General features: G+C 46.2%; 3 protein-coding genes across 3 annotated transcripts; all 3 read right to left on the bottom strand.

Annotated features, from left to right (window-relative positions):
• Window positions 1,312–5,334, bottom strand: LOC8063636 (probable glycosyltransferase At5g03795). The gene is made up of 3 exons (XM_002459425.2): window positions 4,554–5,334; window positions 2,844–3,046; window positions 1,312–2,654 (listed from the first exon to the last, which is right to left on the bottom strand). The coding sequence occupies exons 1-3, from the start codon at window positions 5,034–5,036 to the stop codon at window positions 1,586–1,588; spliced, it is 1,755 nt and encodes a 584-aa protein (XP_002459470.1). The 5' UTR covers window positions 5,037–5,334; the 3' UTR covers window positions 1,312–1,585.
• LOC8063635 lies at window positions 7,282–9,842 on the bottom strand. Its single transcript, XM_002459424.2, has 2 exons — window positions 8,190–9,842; window positions 7,282–8,032 (listed from the first exon to the last, which is right to left on the bottom strand). The coding sequence occupies exons 1-2, from the start codon at window positions 9,024–9,026 to the stop codon at window positions 7,451–7,453; spliced, it is 1,419 nt and encodes a 472-aa protein (XP_002459469.1). The 5' UTR covers window positions 9,027–9,842; the 3' UTR covers window positions 7,282–7,450.
• On the bottom strand, window positions 10,100–13,022 carry LOC8075048 (peptidyl-prolyl cis-trans isomerase FKBP16-4, chloroplastic). Its single transcript, XM_002459423.2, has 9 exons — window positions 12,661–13,022; window positions 12,506–12,570; window positions 12,335–12,390; window positions 12,041–12,098; window positions 11,419–11,493; window positions 11,003–11,092; window positions 10,574–10,651; window positions 10,415–10,455; window positions 10,100–10,330 (listed from the first exon to the last, which is right to left on the bottom strand). The coding sequence occupies exons 1-9, from the start codon at window positions 12,836–12,838 to the stop codon at window positions 10,303–10,305; spliced, it is 669 nt and encodes a 222-aa protein (XP_002459468.1). The 5' UTR covers window positions 12,839–13,022; the 3' UTR covers window positions 10,100–10,302.

Here is a 13,850-nt window from a genome sequence, read left to right as displayed (position 1 = left end):
ATAGTATATATTTAGTACTTCATGCATGTGTCCAAACATTTGATGTGATGGATGATAAAAAGAAAATACCGTGGAACCAAACAGGGCCTTACTATCGGCACGAGAGCTAGTGACGACGAGATGGAAGAAAGCCAAGAGTACCTTATTACATAGTGACGACACTGCCTCCGCCAAAGTTTTTTTTTTTGCCCTTAAGGGCATATGCCCTCACTCTCCTACCCATTGAATTCGCTCTGAGAAGTGTACAAACACACATCTCAAAACAGTTTCGCACTAAGATGTGTTTTTGCATATTTCTCAAAGCGAATCCAATGGGTGGGAGAGTGAAGGTCACATACCCTCAAAGGCAAAATAAACTTTACTCTCCACCAAACGAGCGCCGCCAAAACACCTAAACCTAACTAATCTACAACGCCAGGCCCAGAAGCATAGATTCACGTCCGAAGGCCACATGGCCATCAGAGACGGAGGCGATCTTCGTTCTCGTCGGCGGAAGCACACAAACGCGGAGTCACCCCTTTTTGCCTCTCTACTGTATCACTAGGAGAGGTTTCAAGAGATCTAGTGTCAGTACGCAAGACATGCACTTTGTGAGAAGGAATCGTGAGTGAAATTTACAGATCCTCTTCCTCCAACCCAAATCTTTACTGCACTGTAGAGCATTCCTACTAGTACTAGTCTGTCACATACTGGGCCTTGGGGCAGTGGAAGAGGTATCGGCTCGTGGTGGTGTAAAACTTCTTTTCTTTTTCATTTGAACCTCAAATATGATATTGCAAATATATTTCTTGATCGTCTTGATGCAGAGTTTATTGTTGAAATCCATTACACGTGTACATATTTTCGCTGTCAACAAGGAGGTACTCCCTGCATCCTAAAATTCTAATTTAACAGACCGAGGAAAACCATCAGACTGATGGTAACCAGTCGCACAATCAATCCATTGGTGACTATAGGATCGACTAGATGACTCGATAATAGTATTGCAAAATCAAAAGGGTCTCTAGTATGTAAACCCCTGTTACATTGTAAGATGAATCTAGGCACGATACACCAAAATTATCGTTAGAGGTAAGTTCTTTTCTTTTGTTTGCCTTCGCTGGGGGGTTACAGTTATTATTACATGGACTTCCATTGTACACACGGACTTTGTATCTTGGAGAGGCGTGCGATCGTGCCAAGTACTGCTTTGGCCTTTTGACTTGGCCAGCATACCAAGTACTCCCCGACCGTACTATCTATTTTCCGTCATCGTGTCAACTTTGCTGTCACATTGGCACCAGAACACAGAGCAACACAAAACAAGAGCTAGCACTTTGCTGTCACATTGCCAACAATGGTAACCGATCCAGAATAACTCAGCTACATGCATGCACTGCAAGTCTGAAACAAACAAACAAGCAGACTATTGGATTCTAATTTAATTTTGACAAATGTTTACAAGACCCAGTAGTTCCAAGATTCATCCCATATTAACCCTGTCAAAATGTCCCTCCCTCCAGTTAGACTTCACATCAGACGTGTGACGTGTCACCTGTACGTACACGTACGGTACGGACGTACGTACTATACGGCTATACATTCTTCAGCCTTGTGCATGAGCATCGATCCGGACGTTGAGCCTCCGGAGCCAGACGGAGTGGAGGATCATGTGGAACGCGTCGTACCGGCGCGGCGGTCCGCCGTGCACCATGAAGTGCCGGCGCACCATCCTCACCCGCCTCTGCATCCGGATGTACTGCCGCGGCGACACCGCCGACAGGATCTCCTTGATCCTCGGGACGTCGGCGACGCGCACCCTCACCGCGAAGGCGTCCCAGTTGAGCACGTCCGCGAACGGCAGCGCGTACTCGCCGTCGTCCACCACGACGGGGACGCACTCCAGGTACACCGCCTCCGCCAGCCGCGGCGACGCCACCTCGTACCCGCCGGGGCACAGGCAGAACCTGCTCCGCCGCATCATGTCCGTGTACGCCGCCGCCGACGCGCCGGCGCGGCCGCCGCGGGTGGGCAGGTACTCGCTCACCCGCACGTCCGGGTCGTCTTCTCGCCCGCTCCCGGGTCCCCAGTGCGCGAGCAGCGCGGGGCGGACGGGACCGTGGTTGCCGCCGGCGAAGAAGGCCAGGAACGGGCGCCGCGACGCCGACGGGCCACCTACCTGCCTCTCCACGGCGTCGCTCCGCAGGTTGATCTCCGGCAGCGACACGTCCTTGGCCAGGTCGAACCCTTCCGACGTGTTGGCGTTGCACAGCACCCGGATGGAGTTGCCGAACAGCTCCGCGTTCGCCGACGACACGTACGGGCCCCAGTCATGGCAGGAGAGCATGAAGTGGTCGGCGCCGGCGCTGCGGTTCCAGAAGGGGTACTTGTCGGAGATCACGCGGAGGTAGTCGGCGACGGTGCGCTTCAGCGGGGCCATGTCGTGGGATCCCGGCTCGTAGATGGTCTTCACCATCTTGACGACGCTGAAGGGGAGGAAGAAGACGTGGGCTTGGCTCGGGTCACTGGTCCGCAGCCGGGTCGCCGTCTCCATGGCGTGGATGAACCTGCCCTCCGTCGAGTAGATGCTCCGGCAGGGACCGTCGTGGAACACCGGCGGCTCGCCTTCCTCGTACACGTACACCTTCAGCTGCTTCTCCATTTCCAGGTAGCTCCTGTGTGCAGTACATGTCAAGTAGTGTCAGCACTCAGCAGAGGAGGTTTCAGATGACATTCAGAGTAATCAGTGTGACTGAATGAAAATGTTTTGGTGTTCAGGCATTCAGAACAATTACGTTCAGACATTTTCAGACGAGTATCATGTTTGTTGATGTTTCGACAGGAATTAGAATTACGTTACCTACCTGTGAAATGCATGGGCATTTCTGTAGATTGGCCCCATTGGCACGTAATCCTTGTCAGGCAAGGGAGATCTCTTGTCCTTGTTTCGGATGGCTTCCATTATCGCCGACCGAGCTTTCGCGAGACCTAATTCTAATCGCTCCAATTTGATGTCGCTGCTCCTCTGAACTTGCGGCGTGGCTCGGATCACCTCATCTGAGTTCCCCTGTAATAACAAAAGCAAAAATGGGTCTAATAAGTAACTCATGGATCATCATAAGGGATGCTCAATTCAAACCAGTTTCCTTTCTTTACGAATTCATGAACATTTCAACTGTAATAAAATGTGTAGTACAGCACAAATTGAGCCCCCTGTCAGCAGGACTGTTCTCCTGGGTCCCCAATTGATCTTGAGAGTGCAGAAGAGCCGAGAGAGCCCTCTGAGGTCAAAGTCCCCGAAAGGGACGCACCTGCACCTGTCTTGGCTTGCTCCTTAAACTTCTCAGTTCTCACTGTCACTGGCAATGGCAAATTGGCAAGCAAGCCAATAACATATTGCCTTCTCCAAAATTCGTAGGACACGGAGGACAACTACGCGTCACTTGTGGTGGGAACACGTGTTCTGGCTTTTTTTAGTAAATATTTAACTAAATATGTTCACGAATGATATATTTTGATGCACAAATGTTTGATTATTATTTTTTCATTGCTGGTGCATGATTGATGAATCATGATTGAACTGGTGTCAGCAAACCTACTCATGAATTCGATTATTCGAAGGTGAACTGAACTGAAAAAGTTAGTACAGGAAGTAAGATATGCTCTGCCCAAAAGGTGGCATGATGAGATAAATGAGAGTAGTCTTCCTACTAGATACGTCATGAATTCGTCGTGTGTAAAAAAACCAGTGAATTCGGCATGCGTGTCAAGTCAGAAATAATAAGAATTAGTTACAAGTTCAGTTGTGATTAATGGGCACCCCAAACAGAGATTTTTAAGGCATTCCTCCAGTACTTGCACAATTAATCAGCTTAAGTACTACTACCGTAGTAGTGTCCATGCTAGTATGTCATTTCCTCTACAAACAGTGCGCTTCAAGAATGAACAGAGGATGTGCTAATATCATCGAAGAGAGACAATAATATATCTTAAGTGATTAAACGAACTAATCAGATAATAGAAAACAGAAGAAAATAGTGACGTCATTTATATGCTCCAGAAAGTGTGGCATGCAAGTTCAGTTAAGATATTCCTCCAAAAAGTACTGAGTAGTGTCCATGCAAGTATGGAATTTCCTCTAAAAACAGTGCATTTCAAGAATGAAAAGTCATTGATTACATATAGGGTTTTGTGCCAATATCATCAAAGAGACGAGGACTCTTTCAAAAACTTTTCACCTATCCCATCGAATCTTGACATATGCATAAAACATTAAATATAAATCAAGAAAACTAATTACACAGTTTAGTTATAAATCACGAGGCGAATCTTTTAAACCTTAATTAACCCAATGTTTTAATGATGGATTACTTAGGGCTTACTAAATTCGTCCATAGTTTCTAGACAAGCTATATAATTTATTTTTTATTAATATCCGAAAATTTCTTTCTAACATAAAAAAAATTGTTTTCGCGAACTAAACAAAGCCCCTACCTCAAATGAACTAATAATCAACCAGAAAGAAGAAAATAGAGACACCATTAATTAATTTGTTAGATAGACGAGCTGCATACCGTCACTGGAGACGCCGCCGGAGCCAGTGCGGCGGGCGCCGGTGCCGATGCGGGTGGTTGCCGCGTGACGGAGATCTGATGAGGCGGCGGCGCTCCATAGCCGCCGGAGCTGGAGTTGACCAAGGAGAGGAAGCCATCGTCATCACCACCCTGACCGCGGACCTCCTCGTGCACCTCCTTGCCAGTGCTGTTCCTGCCGCCGCCGCCGCCGCCGTCGGAGTAGTACGAACTGGCGGTGGCCAGGAGGTGCTCACCGCCAACTCCACCGGCAGTCGTCAAGGACGAGGCAGACGACGACGACGACGACGACAGGAACCAGGTGGAAGCTTGTGTCCTGGGGTCCCAGAAGGCAGCCACCACCAAGAAGGTCACAAGCGCGAGTAGGCAGGCGGCCACGGCGGTGTAGGCGGCCGCCGACGAGGCCCTGCCGTGGCTACGCAACCACGGCAAGCAAGGAGCCGCGGCGGAGGTGGTGGCGCGCATGGTGGCTAGCTGGTTTTGGTTGGTGGACTAGGTGTCAAGGCAAGGACGACGACGATGCCTCCATCACAAGGAATCTAGCTTGCTTGCTAATTGAGTGCTTTGACACCGGAGCTAGAGCTTCGATTGTCTTGCCTTGCGAGGTGCGGTTGCATGCGTGCGGCGGCAAGCTTAGGACATGTTCATAAGAGGATGACATGCATGGCGCCGCGGAGGCCATGCGTGTGCTCTATCTTGTGCGAGGGCGGGCAGCCGTGATGATGCTTGCCATGGCGAGGAAGAAAAGCATGTGTGTGTGAGCTGCGTTTGCCGAGATGGCCTGATGGTGACCGGAAGTTGATACTTGATAGACATGGGCTTGTTTAGTTCACCCCGAAATTCAAAAACTTTTTAAGATTCTTGTCACATCAAATTTTATGGCACATGCATAAAGCATTAAATATAAAAAAAATAAAAACTAATTGCACAGTTTGTCTATAATTTATGAGACGAATCTTTTGAGCCTAGCTAGTTTATGATTGGACAATATTTACTATAAACAAACGAAAATGCTACAGTACTAAAATCCGAAATCTTTTTGAAACTAAGGGCCTGTTTAGATTGGGGATGAAAATTTTTTGGGTGTCACATCGGATGTGTCGGAAGGATGTCGGGAGGGTTTTTAGAAACTAATAAAAAAATAAATTACATAGCTCGTCAGGAAACTGCAAGATAAATTTATTAAGCATAATTAATCTGCCATTAGCATATGTGGGGTTACTGTAGCACTTAAGGTTAATCATGGAGTAACTAGGCTTAAAAGATTCGTCTCGCGATTCTCAACTAAACTGTGTAATTAGTTTATTTTTTTATCTACATTTAATGTTCCATGCATGTGTCCAAAGATTTGATGGGATGGATGAAAAATTTTTGGGTGGAGAACTAAACAGGGCCTAAACAAGGCCATGGAGTGGAGAAACAAAGAGAAGGTGGACCCACAGAATCGATGGGGACAGTATTTTAATAAGGTATAAGACTAACAAGTTAGTCGCAGATTGAAGATATGACACCATTTTCTTAAAATGAAAATCAGAAAGACGGTCATAATAGTTATATATTACGAAACTGTAAAGATTTTAAAAAATAGTTGGTCAAAGATCATAATATTTAACTTAAGATAAATTAAATATGACACTTTTGTAAAAATACGGAGGAAGTACCTTGCTTTCAAACTAATAAACGACCAATAGTTCGAAACGAGTCCCTCAGCCGCGGACAATTACCTTGCTTTCTCGTCAAGGCGACCGACACAGACTTGGTTTTTAAACACTACTCTTTTTTATCCTAAAATAGCTGTTGTTTTGGGTTTCATATTGTAAGTTTAACTAGATTTTTTAAGTCTAATTAACTCATGGTTTGATATAATTATCAAATGTAAATGAAAGTGTTATAATAGATAGATAAATACAAAATTTTTCGTGAAGTAAACAATGACATGCGGTTGCGTTTTGACCCAACCCCCCCCCCCCCCCCCCCCCCCCAAAAAAAAACAATATAGCCATGCGAGGTGGTGTGGTGCTGCGCGAAAGCATGTCCGGCGTCGTAGCGACTTTGCGATAATCCACGTGTGATCCCCATGTGATGCATCAATCCTGAGGCCGGCCGGCCAGCAGACGACCTCCCTTTGCTGCACCTGCAATTCTGCATGCATGCAGCCTGCTCCCCGTCGACGTGCCACATCAGGGGCTGCCCCAGCCAGGCAGAACCGGATCCGGACCCTCCCCCTTTGCCGCCTCGCGCGGCGCCGTGTCCATCCACGAGGGGCGCGAACGGACACGTGGGAGGCAGGGCGCGCGGCGGAGCGGACACGTGAGGGTTCCCGTCTTCAATGCGTGCGGCCAGGATAGACTACTCTCTCTCTCTCTCTCTCTCTCTCTCCCCGGGAACGGAGCCGGCCACGACGAGTTCAATGCGGGGGATATCGACGGGAGAAGATTTTGCTTCCGCGGCCGCGGCAAGCGAGGAAGCTAGTACACGCCACGCGGCGGCGCTCGGGGATCTGAGGCTTTTGATTATTCTTCCAAAAAAACTATTTCAGATTCAGATTTTATTAGAAACAGTAAATATAGATAAAAAAATACAAACCAATTATATAGTTTGTTTATAATTTACGACACAAAAAAAAAAATTAAACCTAATTAATACTGTATATAATTAGATAATATTTGTTAAATATAAATAAAATTATTTATATCTATAATTTATGAGACAAATTTCTTAATATATATTTAATGCTCCGTACATATATTAAAAAATTTGAGAACTAAACGAGACCTTAAAGAAAAGGGTACAATTCTCGCGTTTGGAAAAAGTAGTACTTACATTCTCCATTTTGACGCACAAATCTAGTATATGCACAAATCGGCTAATTCAATTTATTATTTCTGACAACACGGTCCCACGATCCTGCACCGCGTGGTTTTGCTCTTGCCTCCTCCTGCCTTCCCTCCGGCGGCCCACCCGCGGAGCTTCCGGAGCAGCCTCGGCCGCCCGATGCTCCACCCGCCGCTGCCGTCCCTTCCGCGCCCGCCGGACGCCGCCGCAGCGAACCCCATGCACGACGGCTCCGTCTCCACGCTGCGGCGCGGCGGGGCCGACCCGGACCCGGTCGACGACACGGACGCGGCCTTGCACAGCTCCACCTGGTTGCTCGGCGGCACCGACGCCACCATCGTCTCCCCTTTCTTCTTCTTCTCCTCCTCCAGCTCCTCCGGCGCATGCCGTGGCGCCACGCCGTCTTGCTCATCTTCTTCGTCGTCGTCGCCGCCGTAGGTGCCGCCGTAGTCGTTGTCGTCGTCGATCAGCATCAGGTCGTGCTGCAGCCAGGCCGTGATCCAGCCCAGGTAGATCATCTCCTCCATGCCGGCCGCCCATCGGTCCCGCAGCGCCTCCAGCCCGTCCACCAGGTCCCTCCCGCTCGACAGGTTCCGCAAGCTTCTCTCCACCGCCACCTCCACGTTCTGCAATGATGCATGCAGGAAAGGAAAACAGAGCATGCAGTTTGATCCATCAAATCCATCATCTGATTGCCGTTCTAGCTAATCACTGATCGAAAAAATAATCAAATATACTAGCAAAGATGAAGCCAACAAGATCGTTTGATCGTCAGTGGATTACCTCATTGTTTGCTCCCTTCTGCTCCAGAAGCTGCACAGTCAGCTGCTTCATCTCTTCCATGGCCTGCTCAAACTCCTCGCACCTTCTCGCCATCTGGGCTTGTTTCGCATTGAGAGCCACGATCTTCTCACCAACAGCATCCGAATCTTGCTTGCTTCTCTTCGACATTGTCTTGAACTTGCCTTGCAGCCTCTCAAGCTTGCCTCTCATGGCCGCAAACTCTTCGGCGGCCGCGCGGATCTCTGCGGCGGCTGCTTCGAGCCGCTGGTTCTGAGACTCCAGCAGCTCCAGCTTCATGCCCAGGCACATGATCTGCATCTTCTGGTATGCTGACTCTTGCTCCTTCATGTCGCAGTACTCGTGGAACTGTGCCTCGATGGTGCAGGCTCTGTCTTCAAGGGCTGACACCATGAGCTTCAGGCTCGCCATTTCGTCTGTCTTCGTTCTCTGGTCATCATGGATCTGGTTCTTGGATGCAGCTTCTGATGGATCCTCGGTGGCCTCTACCACCATGGCTTCTTCGGCATTCGAAGCCTGCCTTGCACTTGCAAGTTCACTGATCAGAAGCCTGCCGGCAGTGCTGCAGGCACTCTCTGTTCTCGCCAACTTTTGCTGTGTGCGGCGAGTTGATTCCATTTCTTCCTCCTCTTCTTCACAGATTGAACTGAATGATTGTTCCAATTGGAACGAACTACCAGATGAGTCTGTGGAACTACTGTGCCTATTTGCGCTGTTTGTTATGAGGTCACAGATAAAAGCACCAGCCAGGGGAAAAGCTAAGGGAAATACTATCTTCAGAAGAAGATTCTTGATGCTCTCTGCATTCTTGCTTTCCATTGAAAAGATTTCATCATTCCTCCACTCTCAGTGGAATAAGCTTTTAACTACTATATGTATGCCCACCCAAAGTTGTTCCTACATTGCTTTGCCTTCAGGGCTAAACTATGCCAAGTTTGTTCAGGTATTTAACCATCCATATAGATGTTGCGATAACATTGATCCTTGGTCAAGAACAAAAAAAAAACAAAGGTTTTCCGGAACAAGCAAAATGTATAGGCTAGGGTTATTCCATACCATTTGATTTTATTTCACATAAATATACCTCAGAGATAAAGACCAGCAGCTCTGAGTTTTAAACAACCTAGAAATCATCTTTATCTTTCAAGGCAAGATTAGTATTGTTCCATTTCTTGATTATGAGAAGAAAGCATAAACTTTGCATGCAGAAGATGCAAAGGGTTACCTCCTTGTTTAAAACATTGCCCACGATCATCTGCTAGGCACCACGGAACCTTTTCTAACAGCCAAAGGCTTCCCTCCTTGTGGTCATGATTGATAACAGACAAGCATAGTAATAAAATAGGTCAACAGGGACATGCTTATCAGAAAGTAGACCAAATCACCACAGATAAGCCAGGATTGCTTGACGTGCAAAATCTAACCTTTCTGCTTGCGTCTGATAGATGAAGACAGTCGTCCATTTGGTTCTTATCTTACGGCTTTTTCTTTATACATCTAGTTGCATATTACTGTATTATTTATGTTTTTCCACAATGGTATATTCCCTCCGTCCCAAAAAGAATACAATTCTAGATTTGAACCAGACCAACTTTTCTTATGTTCTAAAGTTTATACAAAAGAATAGTATTAAACTTATGTCTTCAAAAAATAGGTTTGCTATGAAAATACAAACTTAAAATTGTTTAATTCCCCGAAAAGTGAGGATTACATTTTTTTTGGGACGCAGAGAGTATGCACTTCTTCCATTAACTCAAATAACAAACTGCACATGGAATCCCAAACATCAATTTATTTTTATTTATATAACTATCAAGGTAGCCAACCATTTATACTTTTCTTTGCAACTAAATGTTTACTGCAAGGATTCTTCTAACAATACAGGTAATGGAGAAATCGGTAAGGATCCATCTTAATCAAATATAAGTGGGGGGAAAAAAATCTATATTTCAATAAAGTTTGAAATCTTACAAGAGAATACTATCAATGCAATAGCACCAGCATATTTGGTAAACTAGCCTTTTTCAATAGCAACACTCCACTGTCCATGCAAATATGTAGTTATGTACCATTTCCTTCAGAACTCTATGCACAACTATCCTTCAATGATCTTCACAGGAGTCCTGCATAAAAGAAAATTTATATTGTCATGGCGGTTGGAGAGAAAAAAAATTTAATGTCAACTACAAGCAGTCAACCACACTTACCCGAATGGACTTTGTTTGATTGATAGTAGCTCGACATCCAGCTATTGAAAAATGGGAACATAAAAAAATAAGATGGAAAAAACCAAAACTGAAGAGATGATTTCAACTGATAAAGAACATGACAATTTGTAAATGATGTGGAAACAAATGTCAGTTTACCTCAATAGTTGCATTTGGAGGAATTTCCTGGACCCCCTTCTTTCCATATGCCAGTTCAGGAGGAACGATTATCAACCTCTGAAAGTTTTCCAATGCTGTTAAAACTCCCATATATATGTGTTGAAAAGAATGAAATGGATGGAGTAGACCAACATTTGTTATGCATCTTTTCTTTTGTTTGAAACACAAATGGATATTCAATATTGTTTTTAAGGCATCACACAAGGAACTTGCACAACAAATTACATTAACATTGTTCTTTCGTAAAGAATTGAATGATGGACACACGGAGAACTTAGTCATACTCATTCAGGTTCATAGCTAACCATATCAGTGCCCATATAAGTTCTAGATAGAGTCCATGTATTTCCTTTTATTTGAAATGAAAAGTCAAATATGGAAACCAAATCAAAAGATGCATTTACTGACCTGGCCTCCCACTTTCATTCCCTCAACCCCAAGATCCAATCCTTTTAAAACATTGCCTCTCTCAGAATTGCCTACGTCAAATCCATATGGCTGCACATAATCTTAAGACTTGTAAACAACAGCAAATATTAAACAACCACATTGAGATTATCAAATATAAGTAACATGGAAACTGTCCAGAAACTTCTACTCATGCAAATAAAGAAGCACCAAAATAATGATAAACTTATATAATTAGGAGCAAGGAACTTCTCCAATATTAGATTTCATAAGATGTCAGGATGACAGTAAAAAAAAAGATGTCAGGAAAATTTAGCTCAATACCACCACTGACTGGTACAAGTTAAAAGCACATTCTGATGTGAGGACATGTAGCAATTATATGGAGAAAGAGGCAGAATATGTTATAGCAGTACCGTTCCACCACCAACACCAAGACCCTGCCTGCTTGTCATGAATGTGATGCCCTTCCACTTGGCCACATAATGTACCTACACTAACTTAAGCATTGATCATTATACAAGATAAATGCAGCTATGTTATCTGTAATAACAATGCAGCTGGTAAACATTCATACAGGTCGTTTGTAAGTAGTTAAAAAAATATCATTTTTTGTATGACAACACTGGCATGTGGTATATGATAAAATCAAAGTTCAAAAGGGATCTCTTAGTTTTAGGGGACACTTTTCAGCGGTCAACTAGTTATAGCATGCTAACTAATTTCAAGCAAGTCATTAATTTATTCACATGATTAAAAAAACAAGAGCACATTAGAAAACAAGAAGAGATTAATTCCGTCTTCAAATCAGTAAGCAAATGAACACAATTCAGACTTCCCAGTCTCAGGAGTCAAGGGACCTCATGGTCACCATTCCTCTATTCCTTGGATTATTGCATTCAGCGTCAACTATATTTTTTAGGGAGATACAGTGTCATGTATGATTTGCATACTGCAGACAAATGCAAATGCCAATGATTCGTCCATTAAGGCTATGTCATGCTAGATCCCAGATACACAAATTGTGGTGGTACTTACCGCAACACGGGATCCCTTAACAGCTTGAGCCCCGCTTCCTACCTTGATGTCATAGTACCTAGTCAGAAATTTGGTAAGTACTTTGCAGATTCAGGCAATAGAAAAGCATGCTTCATCTTTTCAGTGAAACAAGGATCAGCAAAATGCCTGATCTCTGAATAAAGATTTTATGTCAGTGAAACGACCTATTTTGAACTCTGATTCATACCCATGCTAATACATGAGACACTAAAAACAGAACCAAATTTCCCCCAAAATGACAGCAACACAAACTAAATCAGATGAAGCGCTTACTTGAGGCCATTGGGCAGGGTGGTGAATTCGCTGTCAGGAATCTTGGACGCCCTGAGCTGCAACCACACGAAAACAAAGCACAGACATCTCAACCCAACTTCACAAGATCAATGGATCCTGACGCAATCCTGATAGATGGTCTAAAGGAGTACAAGGTCGTCAGGTGCTTACCGCCCTCCTGCTGGTGGACACCGCGCCGGCTTCCCCTCGGCCTCCGGCCACGCCAACCCCCGCCGCTACGCCAAACAACGCAAAGAAACGATCAGAACGCGCAGTCCCCCCGGCGAACAGAACCCAGACAACCAAAGAGCAGAGCAACCAAGAACCTGCTGCGGCGGCGAGGAGGGAGGCGAACCACCGCCGGGTGGCCACCGCGGACGCGGCGTCCGCGGAGCAGCTGCAGCGGCAGGCGAAGGCCGGCCGCCGCGCCGCCCTCCTGGCCGGGAGCGGCGGAAGGGCGCGGCGCGGGGACAGCGAGAGGGATGGCACGACGGAGAGCTCCATTGATCAGGCGGGCGGCGGCGCCGGACTACGGAAATTTCGATATTTTCCGGCTGCGCTCGTGCGGATTTGGTGCTCGTGGCCTCTGCATTTCCTTCCATCCTGGGATTGTCGGTAGTGCGTCGCTCGCTCCCACTCCCACCGGCAGAAATCAGGATCTTCGATTTCAGCCACACTGCAGGCTGTCTGTCTGCAGTGCAGACAAGTCCAAACATGATCCAGTTTCTTCTTGTTGTTTGTTTCTCTCCTCTTTTTTTTTTTTTTGAGATTATTAAACGTGCTCCAATTTCTCAGAGCAATCTTAAGTTTTGTTGCTTTATTAAGAACCAAAGTATTTCATATATAATATGCAATTTATTTGCTAGAAAGAACTTTGAATCGATAAACTTTGCTGGAAATTAGTGAATCCTTTTTGACACATGGATAAATGTCGTGTGGTCGTGCAAAGTTTGCACATGCTGGATTGGATGGATATACCTTTTGTTTTTATATACCCTATATAATATTCCAAAAAGAGCTTCATATAAATAAATCATATATATGGTAGAGACGTAGAGTATCTTGAAAAGACGAATCTTGCACCGTATTTGGCCACGTCGCCCGTTGGATCCGATAGGCAAGCAAGGCAGTCCGTCTGATGATGCGGTAGCGATCCGGGTCTCTGTCCGCTTCCCACATCCGATGTGTCGCGAAGTTTCTCGGCCCTTGGCCATCGTGCTCCCTGCGAGAGCGCGCGCGCGGCGACCGGCGAGGAGACGCGGAGCACCCCTGTCCAGGCTTTGCATCTCCCGATCGTTTCCTGCTTGACGTCTGCCTGCCGCGACACTCGCGAGGAGAAGCAATGGCCCGCCGCCCCCCACCTAGCTGCAGCGGCAGCGACTCGCACCCCCTCGCCATTGCCCACGCGGCGCCGGCCGTCAGATCTCCGAGTCACACGCTACAGCGCAGCGGCAGAGTGGCGGAAGCTCCTCGGCACGAGGAGACGAGTAAGGCCGCTTCCGAGTCACAACAAGAG

Source organism: Sorghum bicolor, chromosome 2 (genome assembly GCF_000003195.3).
Source record: "Sorghum bicolor cultivar BTx623 chromosome 2, Sorghum_bicolor_NCBIv3, whole genome shotgun sequence".
NCBI lineage: Eukaryota > Viridiplantae > Streptophyta > Magnoliopsida > Poales > Poaceae > Sorghum > Sorghum bicolor.
The sequence above is the reverse complement of the archived record's forward strand: the minus strand, read 5'-3'. Positions and strand labels throughout refer to the sequence as shown.

Bases quoted from the DNA above. Each gene is read 5' to 3' on its own strand.
- LOC8063636 (XM_002459425.2), bottom strand. From the start codon at position 5,036: ATGCGCGCCACCACCTCCGCCGCGGCTCCTTGCTTGCCGTGGTTGCGT. The intron at 3,047-4,553 runs GTATGCAGCTCG...TTGTTATTACAG, and splicing joins CGGCGGCGTCTCCAGTGACG to GGGAACTCAGATGAGGTGAT. The intron at 2,655-2,843 runs GTAGGTAACGTA...TACTGCACACAG, and splicing joins AATGCCCATGCATTTCACAG to GAGCTACCTGGAAATGGAGA.
- LOC8063635 (XM_002459424.2), bottom strand. From the start codon at position 9,026: ATGGAAAGCAAGAATGCAGAGAGCATCAAGAATCTTCTTCTGAAGATA. The intron at 8,033-8,189 runs GTAATCCACTGA...GCATCATTGCAG, and splicing joins AGAAGGGAGCAAACAATGAG to AACGTGGAGGTGGCGGTGGA.
- LOC8075048 (XM_002459423.2), bottom strand. From the start codon at position 12,838: ATGGAGCTCTCCGTCGTGCCATCCCTCTCGCTGTCCCCGCGCCGCGCC. The intron at 12,571-12,660 runs GTTCTTGGTTGC...TGTTTGGCGTAG, and splicing joins CCTCCTCGCCGCCGCAGCAG to CGGCGGGGGTTGGCGTGGCC. The intron at 11,494-12,040 runs GTAAGTACCACC...AAGTTAGTGTAG, and splicing joins TTAAGGGATCCCGTGTTGCG to GTACATTATGTGGCCAAGTG.